Genomic DNA, 17545 nt, shown 5'->3' on the forward strand with positions numbered 1-17545 from the left:
CCGTATTTTCCTGTGTTTTTTGCCAACGGATTTGTTTGAAGTTGTGGATGTACTTGACCTGGGCTAAATAAATTATTGTAAGAGAGAAGAACTTTTTTTCTCCATCCATAACAACAATAAAAGTACAATTAAAAGATAGGTTTTTCATTTTTAGAGCCCCCCCCCCAACCCCACTCGGGGGGGCCCCTTGGGACCTGGGCGCTTCCTTCGAGGTAGAAGGATCAATACCTTTTCGAGTTGGAGGTATCGGACTTCACAACACTGTTCAAATAGAACAGCCTCAAATTCTTTTCACGAAAGCATCTTTTTCAACGAAAATAATTGCCTGAATTGGCCCAAAATAATGTGTTTTTGCATCGTTGTCGAATAACCATTTGGAGATTATTTAGAAGAGCTTCTTATTTCACAAAGAAATCCTGTTACAACCATACATAAAATTCACAGTGGATTAAGTGGCGATGGAGTAATTTGATAAGAGCCCAGATGTGTGTGCGAAAGCTTAGCGCAATAATACCAGTTTAAAGAGTGCTTGCCAACTGTGAAATAGCAAATCGTTTTTTTTTTTTCAAATATTTATTTTTTTTTTAAAAGGAATATTTGAATTATTTAATTAGAATGCGTATTTGTTATAAGTTGAAATGTAAGGTTTTTTTTTTTATAGAAGTTAATGATAATTATTCCTTAAATATAAAGAAAATTTTTTTATTTAAAGAAAATACAATAGTTTATAAACAAATTTTTAAATTTTACTCATCAAAATAAATGCTTCTGAGAAAATTTTGTCTTAATTTTGAAAAAAAAAATATATACATTTAAAAGCTATGGCTGCACATCAGAAGTCCCTGGCACGGCGTGAAGAGGAGTATCCCTCCTATCTTGATCTGATGAGGCTGAGGCATTATGTGAAGCAGCCCATTCCCTTTTCAACTTCCTTCCAACTTGCGTGGAGCTAACACTGGCGTCAGAGGACCCTGGCATTAAAAGATTCGCAGCTATTGGTTGGTCCAGATCGTGTGTAATTCTACCGGCATATTTGATAATAGATGGCCTTGTGGCTTGCATTAATGCAGGTTTGCTCCATCTCGCTTTCTTTTCCAGAGGGGCATTATAGCACGTATCTTCTTCCTTTAACAAAAAAAAAGGCAAAAATTTAGCAAACGAAAAAATGCATTTTGGGTTTGGAAAATAATTCAGTTTATGTTAGGCATCTAAAGTAGTCTAAAAACCATCTTGATTTCAAGATCAGGGGTTTTTAATTACTTTTTTGAGCAACTGAATCTTAATTCGACAAAACTGGGTTTGCCACGAAATTTTACAAAACCTTACTTGAGCCTTTTTTTTTTTGCTTCGAAAAAGTTGCAAGATACTTATTTTTCTGCTAAAAAGCTGGCAGGGGGAATGGGGCCATTTTGGTCCTTGGGTCATAAAGATTAAGAATCCATGGATTATTCTGATTTAAACAGGGTGCAATATGTGCCTATTTTTTGCATTAAAAAACTGGTGTTAAAATAGGGGGAGCTGGAAATTTTTTTTTTTTTTTCAATTAAATAAAAATTTATATTTTCCTTTTTTATAAAAATAAAAAAATAATTTTTAAAAAATTATATTTTTTATAATGATTTTAAGCTATTAAAATAAGGTAAGCAGCATAGATTATAAATTGTTTTGGTTCTTCTTCTAAAGACTAAAAGCACTATTAGGCTACTATGATCTAAAATATCACTGAAATACATTTTCCAGCAGTACATGGTCACGAACTATAAGTAAGGAAAAAATCAAGTTATTAGTAACAAAAACTCTAAAAAGAAAAATTTTTTAACAATTAATACATTAAAAGAATCAACAATTTATTCTAAACAAAAATTACCGATTGAAAGATAAGCAATTTTAGAAAAACAGTACTAAAAAGGCTCACTTATATTTATAAAAATCGCATTGTAAAGGAGGACTGTGCCTTAAGCATTATAAAAAACAAAACTAAAAAAAAGAAACAGAACTGGATAAAAAGGAAGCTTTTGTAACAATTAATACATTAAAAGAATCAAGATATTATTCTAATCCCAAATTATCGATTTAAAGCTAAGCAATAATTCAAAAAAATCCCTAAAAAGGCCCACTGATCTTGATAAAAATCGCACCGTAAATTTCAGCCTATAAGAGAACTATGTAGAGGTTTCAGCTCCTAAACAATAGGCTTCTAAGTGCATAAGTACCCTTAGTTCTAGTGTCTTGTCATTAAGTAGTCAAAACTTTTTAAAAGAGGTAACCACACAGTGTAAGGAAAGAATTTCTTTCTTAACTTAATGACAAGACAATTTCTTTTTATTATAAGAATGAGAAAATTTTACTCACCAGAAATTGCTTAGAATTATCCATTTTCTATGTAAATGTTCACAAAAAATGTCAGTAGTGTTAAGTTGAATAAACTATTCAAAACTGTTGAAGAATCTAATTTGAAACCTGAATGTATACAAAAAATAGTAGAATATATTTGGCAACTAAAAAAGACACACCGGTTTTTCTGACACGGATTTAACCTAAAAAAAAACTTGTATATCATGAAATAGAAATTCAGTTAATTGTGTCAAAAAAAATTGAATCAAAATAGATTATACCCAATCTGTTTGATACGGGAGTGTACGCAAAGTATAAGGTTCTACCAGAAAAACCTGTTGGTACATAGGACTCTTAGAATTCAAAAGATGGTTACTACTGGTAGCCCCCTCGCATACGGAATAATTTCTGTTCCTTTTGAGTTTTAATGTTGCTCCATACTTTAAGGTGAAAAACTTGTTTTAGATTTGATTTTTAATCGTTTTTAAAATAATGCGGGGAAACCCGCCTACCCCTCCATGGAAATTCCCCTACCCAAGAAAAAATCCTCCTTGGAAAGTTCTCCCCCGTAAGATGCTCCCCCTCCAGTGGAAATAACCCCCGGACAATTCCATCCTTGCTGTGAATTCTCCCCAGGAAATTTTTTGCTCACAATTTCGCCTAAAAAATTCTCCTTAGCATGCTCTATTCTAAAAAAAAACGCTTGTTTTTTATTTAATTTCTGATCGTTTATCAGTTTATACTAGAGTTTAATCCCTCTTATGTATTTTTTTTTCTGAATCCCCTCCCCTTTCAATGGAAAGTATCTCCCACGGAAATTTTCCCTCATATTGCACTTGCCCTAAAAACCCATATTTCCCCTATCAAATGAATCCAAAATCAAGTAGTCAGCATGAAAACACCACGTAAATATTTTACCAGTACACTGTAGCCATTACAAAAGCGCTTTCATATAGTGTCTAGGGCATTCTTTAGAAATATATTTATTGTCCTCCACCAGAGGAGCTGCCTAAGCTCATGTCTGGCAGAGCTAAGCTCATGAGATAAGCTCACCACAGTGCCACTCGTTTAGGAAAACCTACATGAGGGAACTCCAGTGAGTACCTAAAAGAGAGCTTTGTTCAATGCACTGTTGGCATGTGGAATGACCTCTCTCCAGAAATTATTTTAAAAAGAAAGTTTCTCATTGTTGTTTTGAAAGAAGACAACATGCTTATTTTAAAAATAGATAATTACCAAACTATGCTGCTTACCGTCAGATGACGGCTCAAGGGAAACTAATATCAAAAGAATGTTTATTAGTTTCCCAATATTTTGAAAATACCAGTAAATATTTGATTTCTTTATATTTTTTGAAAAATGAAGATTATAATGTTCATTTCTTTTTTCAGGCGTATGGGTCTGGTTCAAATATAGTAATATTAGCTGTTAGTTTTGAGCGAGTACAGATCATTCCAGCATCAGATGATGCAGCTGTTGGATGTATTGATTGTTCTAATGACACTGGAATTATTGCTGCTGCTTATGGAAGAAAAATCGTAATTTTTGAGCCTTCGCCTTTACCTCTACAGAACACACCACATGTAAGACCTATTCGTTATTGATATCTCCTTATATACTTGTAGCAGAGATGTTTATGACCTACAATTCAGATTTGGACCAGTGATGTTTATTAAATCTACATACGTGGTGGTGTTATGTCTACCTCGCTACACAGAAGGCGAAAGAAGGTGTGGCGTTGTGGGAGTGGCAAGGGTGATAGATCAACCATAAGAAAAAAAAACACTTTTTCATGCTTATTATTATTTAGCATTCTTGTAAAATTTACTATTGGTATCACTATGTGGTACTTTTTGTCCTTTAATTCTATTTGGTCCTTCTGTACACATGCAATTAGAAAACGGAGAATTGCAGGCTAACAGATGTTAGTTTAAGTTTCTGTTTTTATTTCAAACGTATTCATGTTTGCCTACTTTTTTTCAATTCATCTTATTTTCCCTGTTCCAATTATTGAGTTATTTTTTCTTCCTTTTTTAACTATAAAATATAAGCATTCGAATTTTTTTCTATAACCCTAGTAATTCATCCTCTTTAAAGCATAAGTGTATTTATGCAGTTTCCCCTATGGATACTTGGGTATTATATGAGTAAAGCTTGTAAATAATTTCTGAGACCACACTGGCTAATTATGATAAAACAAAAAATCGCGAAGAAAGGAAGAAAACGAGAATAATTAACAGCCAGTGAAAAAATTGAAAAATTATGCAAGTATTTCGGTCAAGACCTCCGCTTGACCGTCCTCAGTGCAGAATAAAACTGATAAAAATATAAAAACCAAACCTTAAAATAAAAACACTAAACTTTCTTAGGACGCTCAAGCAGAGGTCTTGACCGAAATATTTGCAAAATTTTTAAATTTTTTCACTGGCTGTTATTAGTCCTCGTTTTCTTCCTTTCTTCGCGATTTTATGTTTTATAGTAAAGCTTGTACATTTAATCTAATTTGCTTTTAAGACCACACTGTCTTTCCGTAGTTACTCTTGAAAAGGAATTCGAACGAAGAATGGAATTTTTCTTTTTTTAAGTTTGACTGATTCATTAAATAATTTGTCAGCAGTCCTTGTATTTCTTTTCTTGTTTTATGCACTTAATCGGCGAAGACATGTTTTCCAGAATCAATTATGGTGAAAAATTAGATTTCTTAAAGATTATTATAGCACATTTTGAACAGACTCGTGTTTCATCAAACTATAAACCTCTCTTGAGGTGGTATATGGCTATAAATTAGTACCAGAAATCACAGCTTGTACCAGAAATAACAATGGGAGATTATTTTTGAATGAACTGACTAATTCCTACTAAAATGATTGTATCCACTGTGTTGACTCTTTACTTTGTTGTCAAATAAACAGCGGAAAAAACAGGATTTGTCCTATTCTTGAGTGCCTGTCTTCACATAGTTCAGTTCTACCACTTCATAATGTATCATCTGCAAAATAGTGCTTTTGCAATAAAAAACTTTTGAAAAAAAAATTTCTGCATACAGTTTTTATTTGATCCTTTCAGCAATTTACTCTAGAGATTCAGAATGAAATGGCGAACACAACTAAAATGATTCTTCCTGTTTGATTTTTCTTAGTTTTTAGAGGGACAATAGACTAGAGGGAAAAGTACTTGTTTATTAAGTTAAATAAAAAATGGGACATCCAATGAGCTCCCATACTTCTCCAATCAATTTAGAGGTAGTAATAACCATAAATATAATTTTTAACAATAAGTCGTAAAAAAAATGCAGGAGATGCATTGTGAAAGGCGAGGATGAACAACATAGAAATGGTAGTTCTCTCTACTCCAGTCTGAAGCCTCTCCCCCAAGAGAATTTTGACAGAAATGGCTGCACCTTGAAACTTGAGTATAAAGCACCCTTTTTTGAAGTATGGGATTTACATTTGGAAAATATCCTTTACATCTGGAAAATATCCTTTACATCTGGAAAATATTGTAAATTACTATTAGTTTAAGTGATAGCCTTTTTTTTATTTTATTTTCTTATTAAAACTCATATTGACTGTCACCTGCCGCCTCACCTAATAACGTGATACTGTGTATGCACACAATTTATCTTTTCTATGCATTGCATTTTGATTTTGTACCTTTGAGCTATTATTGGGGCATTTCAGAGTTTTTTTTTATTATTATTATTTTTAGCAAAATATTTTTTATTCCAGAAATTAGACTACTGGTGGGTTGAGAAATTTACATTTGGTGCTGATTTTCCCGTTCATTCTCTTGAATTTAACCGGGATGGAACACGGCTGCTGATTGGAGGTGAACAAATTCAGTTATGGAAAGGCAACTTATCACATCGGGATTCGTTCTTGGGTGAATGTAGGAAGAAATCGAAGAAAGTGTCGTTTGATGTCGGAGATGAAAGTGAGGGATCTGACGACTCAGGTAACTACGTCATCCAAATATTTTAGGCCTTTTGCAAAAACTCAAAAAGTATCTTTCCCAAAATATCCAAATTTTCTTGAAAGGGGGGGGGGAGGTCCTCGTTTAAAATAATCCTGGTGCATATCCTCCCCCTGTGTGCAGGTTCAAAAATCTGATGCAAGAAAATTTCCCTGATTTGTTTTCCATGAAGTCTATTCTGTTCTGGACAAGTGCATTCACTCGAATCTATTGTGGGGACGGGGTGGGGGGGGGGGGAAATTACTTCCCAAAAACGTAGAGTACATAAAAATATATAACAAGCTATTGGAAAATATTGAAATGTTAGGAAGCATAAAGGGGGTGGACCCGAATTTCCCCTGGGTATGCTCCTGATTCTTAAAAAAATACACAACTTTTTTTTATTTTAGGAAAGAGACCAAAGAAAATTATTAAGATTTTGAAAACTTTGATTTTCAAACGTATTTTCAGCTTGTTAGATTTTGCTTTTTTCTGTAGCCTATTGCCTTCCCACGCCTTATTTTCCACGGGGGGGGGGGGGTATTTTCCGCGGTGGGGGGGGGGGTTAAACGCCGGCCTTCATGCATCACGTCCCTCTGAATGTGAAGAAGAATGTAGTCGTTTCCACGATCTTGTATGCGTCATATTGTTGACAAAATAGTCATTTTGTTGAAAATGGTCCAAAGAACATATATAAATGCCCTCAGCGATGACACAGCCCCTAAGTTATGCCCCTGGGGCATATAAGGTTTTATGGAATGGGTAGTCGTATAAACTTCAGATGGGGCTCATTTGATTGAAGTTTAGTGCCTTTCATAAGGGTCAAAAGTGATTTGAAGACAAGCCGAGTCCGTTGATTTTGAAATGAAAATCAAATATTTTGCTGTAGGCATCCAGACATGGCAGACATGGTAGAAAAAGCCAAGATAGATAGTCCGAGTAATTGAGAGGTAAATGCTATTCCAATCAAGTAATTGAGTGGCACCAATTATGTAAAATTACCATTATAGTGCATGTAATAAAAGGTTCTCAAAACTCATGTGACGATTGACGAGAAAATATTTGGCAAACTGTTGATTGTCGGAGATGATGAGTAGATGATAAGTGTCAGACTTTAAGCCTTTAGATGGCCTTTAGACGATAAGTGTCATCTAAACGGTCTTTAGATGATAAGTGTCGGAGATTCATGTATAGGTTCAGCTACAATAACATAGTGCCTGAAAAAATAGAAAAGAAATTAAAGAAATGAAATGAGGTCTAGTAGTTTCTCCAACAGTGAAAGAAAGCTACATAGGCAGATATATCTTGTCACGAGCTGTGCTTTCTACTTTTGTATTTCAAAATAGAAGTTTTGAAGAAATCATAGAATTAAGTTAGCTTCAATTATTATAAATCACGTTAATCCTTCAATAGAAACTTGTGTTACCAAAAATCAAGTTTTTATCTATGCACTGATTATTTGAGGCTTCACAAGGGAGATGCAAAGATAGAAAAGTTGCCATTTAAAAAAACGGCAAGCACATCTATAAAGTTTTGGTTAAGTTTTCTTTGTCTTAAATTCCAACTACATGTCGGAAAACGATATTTACTGCTTATAATTTCATGCTGTTTATAGACCCAAAATACTTTCAGTGAAATTCTAAGCATTAGAAAATATGTTGTCTTTTGTCCCCCTCCCCTCCCCATTTTTTTAGTACACTACATATTTAATAAGCCCTTCTAACTTGTTTGCTGTATTTTAAAAGAGGGAATTTTGAATTCAAACGATACCTAATTGTAAAAGTCATATTCAATTTGATTTAGTGACTTAGTCATACGCACCAATTCGCAAAGTGTAGGGAGGGGAGCAAAATATATTCTTCAGAATCCAGGGGGAGGCAATTTTGTTGTTTTGGGGATTTCTTTCACTGCGATTACTAAAAACAAGATGGTTTTTAATGAAAATATCAAAAACAGGATTTTTCGAAATCTGGGTGGGGGGGCAAAATTCCAAAGGGGCAATTCACCCTTCCCTTATTGATGCCCCTGAACTTGATCATTAAGCATCGTAGGCGTGTTCTTTATATATTCCACTTTGGTGAAGTAATATGACTCTAGAAATTCCTTAGCGGTATTTCATTCTCCTTTTTCAATACGGAGTCTGATAGTATTTAAATATAAAAAAGGTGTTTTGTACAGAAATTAATTGGTAGGTAATAATAATGACGACACCGAAATACTTCAACGGTGGGCGTGTGCATGGAGATCACCTGTGTTTGACGAGACTGTGTCTCATCTGGCTTTTTCTGCTGACGGCTCTTACTTTGCAAGCTGTGGAAGTGATGATCATCTAGTCCGAGTTTGGTTTGAGGATATTTGCTGTGAGTATATTATTATCCTATTATTCACTTTTATTTTTGGGTTCAGAAAGCTGCGGAAAATTTTCAAATTAGTGCTTGTAGTGAACGACACATATTCTTTTCGAGAATATACGAAATTATTAAATTTTGTGACAGTGTGATCCCTGGGAATAATTTTAATAATTTTAACAAGAATGGAAAACCTTACCTGTGTAGTAGATTCGTAGATTTTAATTGATTTTAAGGGTATTCAGACCCCCACCCCCAGAGGATTGACGTTATCAACATCTGCTACTGTATCCCAGTGGTTCAGTTAACAGTTTTCTGTAATTTTTGATATCCAAAATAGTCGTTTACAGAGGTTTTAGTTACTTATTTTGGTTTGATTCATTTTTTAGATGACGTTTAATATACGAAGACCATAAAAATTTGGGCGTGGCATCTTATTGAATCTTGAAAATGATAAAGAATCAATAACACTACTAATTAAGAATATAACGCAAATTATGAACAGCACAAATAGAAACAATATTGTGAGTAGTATGTAAAACCAAGAAGACTAGGAGGAGAAGATAAGTAATTTTATGTCTCGCCTTAAATATGACGTAGGCTATAGTTGGTTTTATGTTAATTTAACCTCGGTGCTCACCTACCCGTATATTTTATCAGCAATTCATATTTAAAAGTGCAAGAATTATGATGACTCCCTTGAAGGCCGTGTCCAGGGGGGTGGGTGGGCTACCGGGTTTGAACCACCGCCCCCTGAAATTTGTGGCCAAATCGTAAAAAAAAAATGCATATAAACAAATGTTTATGCATTTTGTAACCCATCTTCCCTCCGGAACAAAATCCTGCATACGCCCTTGGGTCCTATGCCTTTATTTTCTTTGAAAATATTAAAAAAACGAATTAATTTAAGACGTCGAATATGGGCTTGAGTAAGGCATGGAAATTGAGGTGGTTCTTTGCAGTATATGAATGTAAGTGGGGAATATTTCAGAATGTGTGAATTCAAAGGGGGGGGGGGGGCTTAAATTCTAGAAGTGGCTGAAACTTCTAAAAAAATTAATGTTCAGGCCTCGCTTTTTCAGATTTTCTAGGTTGTGTTCAATGCAATATTGGAGGATATATATCATTTTAAAAAAAGGACATGCTGTTTCAGTAGTTTGAACATTATTTTTTACTGCTAAAATGTCAAATGATTTCGACAAATTTTTAGCAAAACGGATTTTGACCAGAGTTAAACAGACAGAAATGAGGAGGTGAAAACACGAAGATGGTATGAATACAAAAAAAAAAAAAAATACACGATTGCCATTTTTCTATAAGTACCTAATAGCTGCGAATAGAAAATAACTAAATGACGTTATTTTCTTATTGATTTAAAGACCAGGCTAGAAGACCAAAAGATCCAGTGTTTGGCTGTTTACGCAAGTGTTTTAACTAATTTCTTTTGTGCAGGTGCTAAAGAAAATTTTTGTGAAGAATATTATTTAAGCTAAAATTACCAATTAAGCATATCAGAATTTTGAAGTTAAGCACATTATGTATATATATATATATATATATATATATATATATATATATATATATATATATATATATATATATATATATATATATATATATATATATATATATATATATATATATATATATATATATATATATATATATATATATATATATATATATATTATAATATATATATATATATATATATATATATATATATATATATATATATATATATATATATATATAGTATATAGTATATATATATATATATATATCACTATATATATATATATATATATATATATATATATAGTATAGTATAATAGCACAGTTATTAATATATATATATATATATATATATATATATATATATATATATATATATATATATATATATGTATATTTCTAATATATATATATATATATATATATATATATATATATATATATATATATATATATATATATATATATATATATATATGAGGAGAAACAAATTAACTAATCTTAAGTGTGGAATTTAGGAAGAACTCAATAAGGGAAAGGGAAGTGAAAATAAAGCTTCGCTGTTCCTCACTGCTATTTCTTTTTCCTACTTATTCGTGTTTTTTTCTAGTAAACTTTGTGGTTGAAGAAGGGGATCATACAGCCAAGGCCCATTCGCAAAAATGTAGTCTTTCGTTTAGTTACATTCTTCTTAGTCATCCAGTACCAGTTACTAGTCTTTCTTGGAGAGCTACCTCAAAATATATGCCTAAGTAAGTACCTATGAACATTTTCTGTACTAGATAATCCAGAGCCATTTTTGAACCTTGATAATCTTTTTTGTTCTCTTTAAAGAATCCATTTTATGGTGCTGCAAAAATTTTTTGGAAAAGTAATTTGCGGCTCGTTCTATAGAAGTCTTATTAGATATAAATATTCTTTCCATTTCCCAATTTTATGTTAACTTTCTAAATAATTTCATCATATTCTCCTTCCTCTTGAAGTGTGCCATTGCTTTATTACAAATTAGAATTCGTCAGAAGTTCTATTACCTGAAATAAAAGAAGCAAAATACGTTCAGTTACTCTGTTCACTTTTTAATTAACTCAAGTGGTCTCAACACTTTGCCGAAGAAGGACATTTTTCACAGTGCGTATATATACTACTGCTACTACTAACTGCAGCATCAAGTCGTCTGAGGCCAACAGAGCTGCGCACGCTCCTCTTCCAGGAGGTATCCTCCCAAGAAGTTCCCATTTTTCTTAAATCTTTCCTTACGACATAATCCTACTCCATTCCGGGACGACCTGCTTTTCGTTTGGTCCTAGACGGTTGGCCGACAAGGACTATCTTTGGAAATCATATATTTATATATAGATTATCTTTGATAAAACATATAGAAATATTAAAATATATTATTTTTTTCTATAAGATGTATAAGGGTGATCCAAATTGTTATATACCTCCACTTGTATGCACTTATTTGAGTAGATATCCATTTATTGTATAGTAAAACTTTCCAAAATTATTTACGCTCCTTATAAGTTTTCCGGCGATTTTAGAAGAATTCTCAAATTAGTCTTGATATTTATTGGCATTATCAATGCCAAACTTTATGTCACTAGATAGCATAGGAGATTTTCTCTTGAAGGAAAATCGCTTTAGTTCTGAGTCTTATTATTTGAATTTCAAGAAAGAGAGGAAGAAAGAGGGTGGTGAACAAAGAAAATATAATACCAACCACGTTTCAAGCCGAGAGTAGCCTGATTCGGATTCTGGGGAGTGAAGGAGGGAATTTCTGATGAAGAAGTATTTGGTGGCTTTCTGCTTTAAAAGAAAGCAGAAATAAAAAGAAATTAATAAACCATTTTTTGTAAGTTGATCATAACTATCCTATTGACCATAACCCTACGGTCATTCCATTGGAAACACATTATTCTCTTGTTGCATAGATTACTCAAACTAGCCTTTTAATCATACCTGTTCCTAGGTAGGAATGGGACGATTCCCTAACCGATATTGGCTGGATCGCTTCTCTCTGGAGGAATTAAGCAATTTTGCCCCAAAAATGCATCTATTCATGTTTGACCTCCCCTCCTCCTCCCCCAGAAAAGGATTATACCTATGTACACCTATACTTGTAGCTGTACTTACTTTTGAACAAAACTTTATATTAACATATTTAGGCTTTATGGTTTTTCTCCATCCAGCGTGTTTCCTTCCTTGTCCACTACAACTTTGTTCTTTGAACGGACTAAAGGGTTTTGTTTTGCTCCACGCTTGAATAGCTCTGTATTCCGAGTCTCCAACCACTCCCCTGTCCTTAATATCTATTCTAAGCTCTTGTTTTATGTATCTTAATTATCATAAATAACCGATACTATATTTTATCTTAATTTAAATTCAACTTACTCTTTTTGATGTATTCCTCTTTAGCTTAATTCGTGGTTTTATACTTCATATTAGAAGGTATTGTCTTGAAAATCTGACAGTGAAAAAGAAAGAAGAAGAAGAAACATATTTATAAATTTATTATAATATATAATTAATTTATTTTATGAATAATTAAATAAATTGTAACGGATGAAATAATTTATAACGAATGAATAATGCATTTATTCATCAATTCATAAATCACAAGAATTTTACTAAGAGTATTAGGAATAACATAGGAGCCAAAGATGATGCAAGACAAACAGTATTTATAATGTTTTTTTTTTCACGAAACTTTATATTGATGCATTCGTAAGTTTATCTTCCAAAGAATTTGTTCCCTCAATTCTATTTATTATCTTCTTTTTATAGGGGCTTTATCGGCAATATTTTGGTTACTTCTTGCAAGGACAATGTGTGTCGTATATGGTCTGAAACATTGTTGCCAAATGATGGGATTTCCTCGACATCTACGTTTGCCGTACCATGTGACTCGCATTTGAAATCGAAAAGTCAGCGGCAGAAACAAAAACTTGTGGAGAGACTAAAACATCTAAGGTTTTATGTCATGAATTAATGTTTTATAGGCTATCTCAATAATTTTTGGGGGGTTCAGTATTAAATTTAACAGAATCCATTTTTTTTTTTTCAAATAATATTACAGTTATGCTCGAGCCATATTATAGTCACATAGTTGTGGATACAATCAAAATTAGGCTCGACTATAGCACCAATAATTTCTCCTATTCGAGATTTGTTGAGGGCGACGTTCACCTTTCAACCGTCTTCTTTGTTATTAACCAATCAGAGTGAAGATTCAAAACATATATTATTTTAAATTAGAAAAAAGGGAGTTCGGGGCTCAGTTTTCTTATCTGCTTGCTGAATATGGCAAAAGATACAAATACTTGTTAGTAGTTAGCAATGCATGGGAAGAAATTTTTATGCTTTTCAAAACAATTTCTTGTCATTACGTTTTTCCGCTTCTGTAGTATAAGTGTGACGCTAAAAAAAAGAAAACATCATTTGTGAAGCTTGGCTTTTTGTCAACCCGTATGACTGTGTGGGAGGGGGGGGGGCATTGGCTTCACAGGGTAAGTAGTTCTAGTTTAAAGTTATATTATCGGTTATTATTTCTTAAAACCATGTAACATATTCTTAGGTGTAACTCAATCCCCATCATGTGTCTTTTTTTTTTCTTAAATACAAAAGAACAGATTATTTTGTTACATAAAGTGAACTTTGTTTACTTTAACACTAATCGTCTATGTGTCTCCTGCACTGAAGTGCCTACAAATCTGCTGCGCAAATTCAAAAGGCAGTATATTACACGGCATACGTTTTAAAGTAGAGCCGAAAAACAAAAAATGAGTTCTGTGTTGTGTGCTATCAGTGATCAGTCGTTCATGCAAATTATAGTTTTAGATATTTTTGATTTCTTGAAGATTTATTAGTTTTTTTTTCGTGTATTTATGATGAGGTTTTGCGTCTGGACTGCAGTAAAGAACCATGTCTCTTTTTCTTTGTTTTCTCTTTTTTAAGTTATGTTTGTTAAGTGTTTTCATTCCCAATGAAAATCTCTGCTGCTCGGGTAGATGATTTATTACGTCATTTTACTAATATAAACAAAGGATTTTGCAACAAGAACAGGAAATGTTTTAAAACTATCTTTGCAAGTGACAAAAGAACATCCAACATATATTTGGAAAAATAATCTTTTTAGATACAGAAGATTTGGAAAAAACGGACTGAACATTTCTAATCAAATTTGTCTCTGTTCAAGGATATTAAATTGAAATTTCAGTTTAACATATAGGTCACTTAACATGTTTTGGTTTACTATAGCCGAGATATGCTCTGGGTTGGACTCAGTCTCTTGAAGTAATTTTTTTTAGAATTTTTGGTCATGTTGAGAACCTAATTTGAGTCATACTTACTGACATACCTTATTGAGCACATTTATTCTTGAAGTACGGTAATAACGAAAAATACAGGCTTAAGAGTATTTATTGTTTTGATGAAGTCGAAGCTTAGCTAGTGTAAAGAGCGGGAGGGGGGGGGGATATACCTTCTCATGTTTAGGGCAATGAGACTGCTTATTTAGGTTTTATCTGGGTCTTTAATTTCACGCCCAAAGTTTTTTATTTATTCTTTTTAGTGTTGTAACTCCACTCCTAAAGTCAGATTCGCACAAATGGCATGACGCGGTAAAACGGCTTAGTTGAAATAAGAATGGAACTGAAGTAGGAATCTGTAACCCAGATGGTAGTTCAATCAAGGCTTCTGAAACTAACAAAGTTTTGCTCAAAGTTGTACTACTTACCCAGCCATAAATGACGAACAAATGAGTGACATCATTAATAACTGTAGTATGGACGGAATCGTAGAGGTGTCAGAACTGTCAGTTTTCTATTTGCAATCGGACGGTTACGTAACAACTGCCTCATACCCAGATGAAATCCCCGTTAAATTACTGAAACAATACTTACCTTGCCTAGCCAAGCCAATTGCATCAGTAATGAACCAGTTTTTCTCAAAACAATTATTTCTAGAGATGTGGAAAGGCACGTATGTCCGTGTCATACCGAATGTTAAATCGCCCTAGTCCCATATCGATAACTCCCAACCTAGCGAAGGTAGCTAAGGGTTCTATCTGCCGTTCTCTGTTATAACAAATTGCGCCTTCGATAGGTCCGTACCAATATGGTTGTAGGCAGTAGGACGCCAGTATATCTAGTGTAAATGTACCACTTAATCTTTAAGTGGCTGGACACTTCTAATAGTATTGTCGATTTACTTTTTTGGCGGACTATATAAAAGCATTCGACCTTATCAAACACCTGACTGCATTAATAAATCTGAAAGAGATGGGAGCTAAAAATCAAATACTACTATTAGTGAGAGAATTTCTACGGGGGAGACGGCAATCAGTTCATCCTTTGTTTACCGAAGATATCTGCTCTGAGTGGCCAGAACTAACCTCCGGCTGCCCCAAGGAATGAAACTAGTTGCTCTTTTATCCTTTGCCGTCATCAATCCAATCATAGCAAAATTCGAGGAGCGTTTTAAGTTCGTTGACGACTTGTCTGCACTTATAGAATAGAATAGAATTTTAAAAATTTCTTTCACACCATATTTGCCAAATTTGAATTTTACGTCCAAAAAAAGCACTACATATATATATATATATATATATATATATATATATATATATATATATATATATATATATATATATATATATATATATATATATATATATATATATATAAAAATATATATATATATATATATATATATATATATATATATATATATATATATATATATATATATATATACATATAAATATAAATATATATATATATATATATATATATATATATATATATATATATATATATATATATATATATATATATATATATATATATATATATATATGTAGTGCTTTTTTTGGACGTAAAATTCAAATTTGGCAAATATATCGGAAGAGTTTTGTTCCGAGTTTTGTTGAGTTATATAGTATGCCAGGAAAATTAGTCTTTAATTTTATTGTTATCTATTTATTTTTTTCCTTTTTGACTTTTTAACTAAATTTTTGACTCATTTTTTTCTATATTTTCATTAATTTTATTGTTTTTTTTTGTTTTGTTTTTTTTACTTTCTAATTAAGTGATGACCTTTTTCATGTATTTTTTGTACAATGAATTATGTTTGACGTGAACGTCACGTTCTTTTATGTAATTATATGATATATATATATATATATATATATATATATATATATATATATATATATATATATATATATATATATATCATCAAAAGAACGTGACGTTCACGTCAAACATAATTCATTGTACAAAAAATACATGAAAAAGGTCATCACTTAATTAGAAAGTAAAAAAAAACAATAAAATTAATGAAAATATAGAAAAAAATATGAGTCAAAAATTTAGTTAAAAAGTCAAAAAGAAAAAATAAAATAAATAGATAACAATAAAATTAAAGACTAATTTACCTGGCTATTATATAACTCAACAAAACTCGGAACAAAACTCTTCCGATATCTTTCATGTTTAGCGGGGATGGGAGTCAGTTTGGGGACTTTTTGGGGATTTTATACGGGACGGTCTGTTGCGGGTGGGAAGGTAGGGTTCGGGGATGATGGAACGTAATCGAGGAACAGACAGGGTCTTGGTACCGAAACGAAGGCAGGAGGTTCCTTCTCTCGGCCAACGTGGTGAGCTTGAACTTACCTAGTAGATAATGATATGGAACCTTCCCTTCACCATTTATGATTCTAAGTGCTGCTCGTTTTTGGACATTTTCAATCTTATAAATATGCTTGGAAGAAAGACCAAAATGCCACACTGGACAAGCAAACTCCAGTATTGGCCGAATAAAAGAACAATACCAAGTTGGAGAAGATCCTTAGGGGGCAAGAAAATTTTAACAGAAGTTTTAGAAGGGAAACCGAAGGGGAAGCTTGTTTTAGGATATTTTGAACATGGGCATCCCACTTCAAGTCAGCAATTATTGTGAACTCAAGTAGTTTAATGCATGTAACAGAGATTTTGGGAGGAATGGGGTTTATGAAAGAAGGGGGTGACTTAAAAAAGATAACTGTCTTAACTAACGATTTATTAGCATTAACTATCATCTTTGACAAAGAAGCCGCCTGCATGACATCGTCAAGTAATGTCATAATTGAGCTTTTTATATTTCGTCGACAATCCTTAAGTGCAGACAGGTCGTCGACATACTTCCATCGCTCCGTGTGGTCAGTCGTGAGGCTATTAACCATTATCAGAAATAAATTGGGACCCATCAGAGTTCCCTGGGGCACCCCACAAAAGATAAGAAGGGATCGGAATAAACATTTTTATATTTAAGCACTTGAAAATGATTTGTTAAAAAGGAAGCAACAATTTTAACTAGAAAGGGACTCACTTGAAACTCCGTCAGCAGTTTATTTAAGA

General features: G+C 32.7%; 1 protein-coding gene across 1 annotated transcript in view; it reads left to right on the top strand.

Annotated features, from left to right (window-relative positions):
- The window catches only part of Rbcn-3A (rabconnectin-3 alpha), a 179519-nt gene that overhangs the window by 14005 nt on the left and 147969 nt on the right, over positions 1-17545 (top strand). Inside the window, exons 5-9 of the mRNA XM_089094941.1 lie at positions 3726-3917; positions 6063-6288; positions 8478-8645; positions 10759-10900; positions 12933-13118. Of these exons, the coding sequence (XP_088951067.1) occupies positions 3726-3917; positions 6063-6288; positions 8478-8645; positions 10759-10900; positions 12933-13118 (914 nt within the window). The remainder of the gene's footprint in view (positions 1-3725; positions 3918-6062; positions 6289-8477; positions 8646-10758; positions 10901-12932; positions 13119-17545) is intronic.

This window comes from Artemia sp. Qi Xiang Cuo, chromosome 9, assembly GCF_049724085.1.
Source record: "Artemia sp. Qi Xiang Cuo chromosome 9, ASM4972408v1, whole genome shotgun sequence".
NCBI classification, from domain to species: domain Eukaryota; kingdom Metazoa; phylum Arthropoda; class Branchiopoda; order Anostraca; family Artemiidae; genus Artemia; species Artemia sp. Qi Xiang Cuo.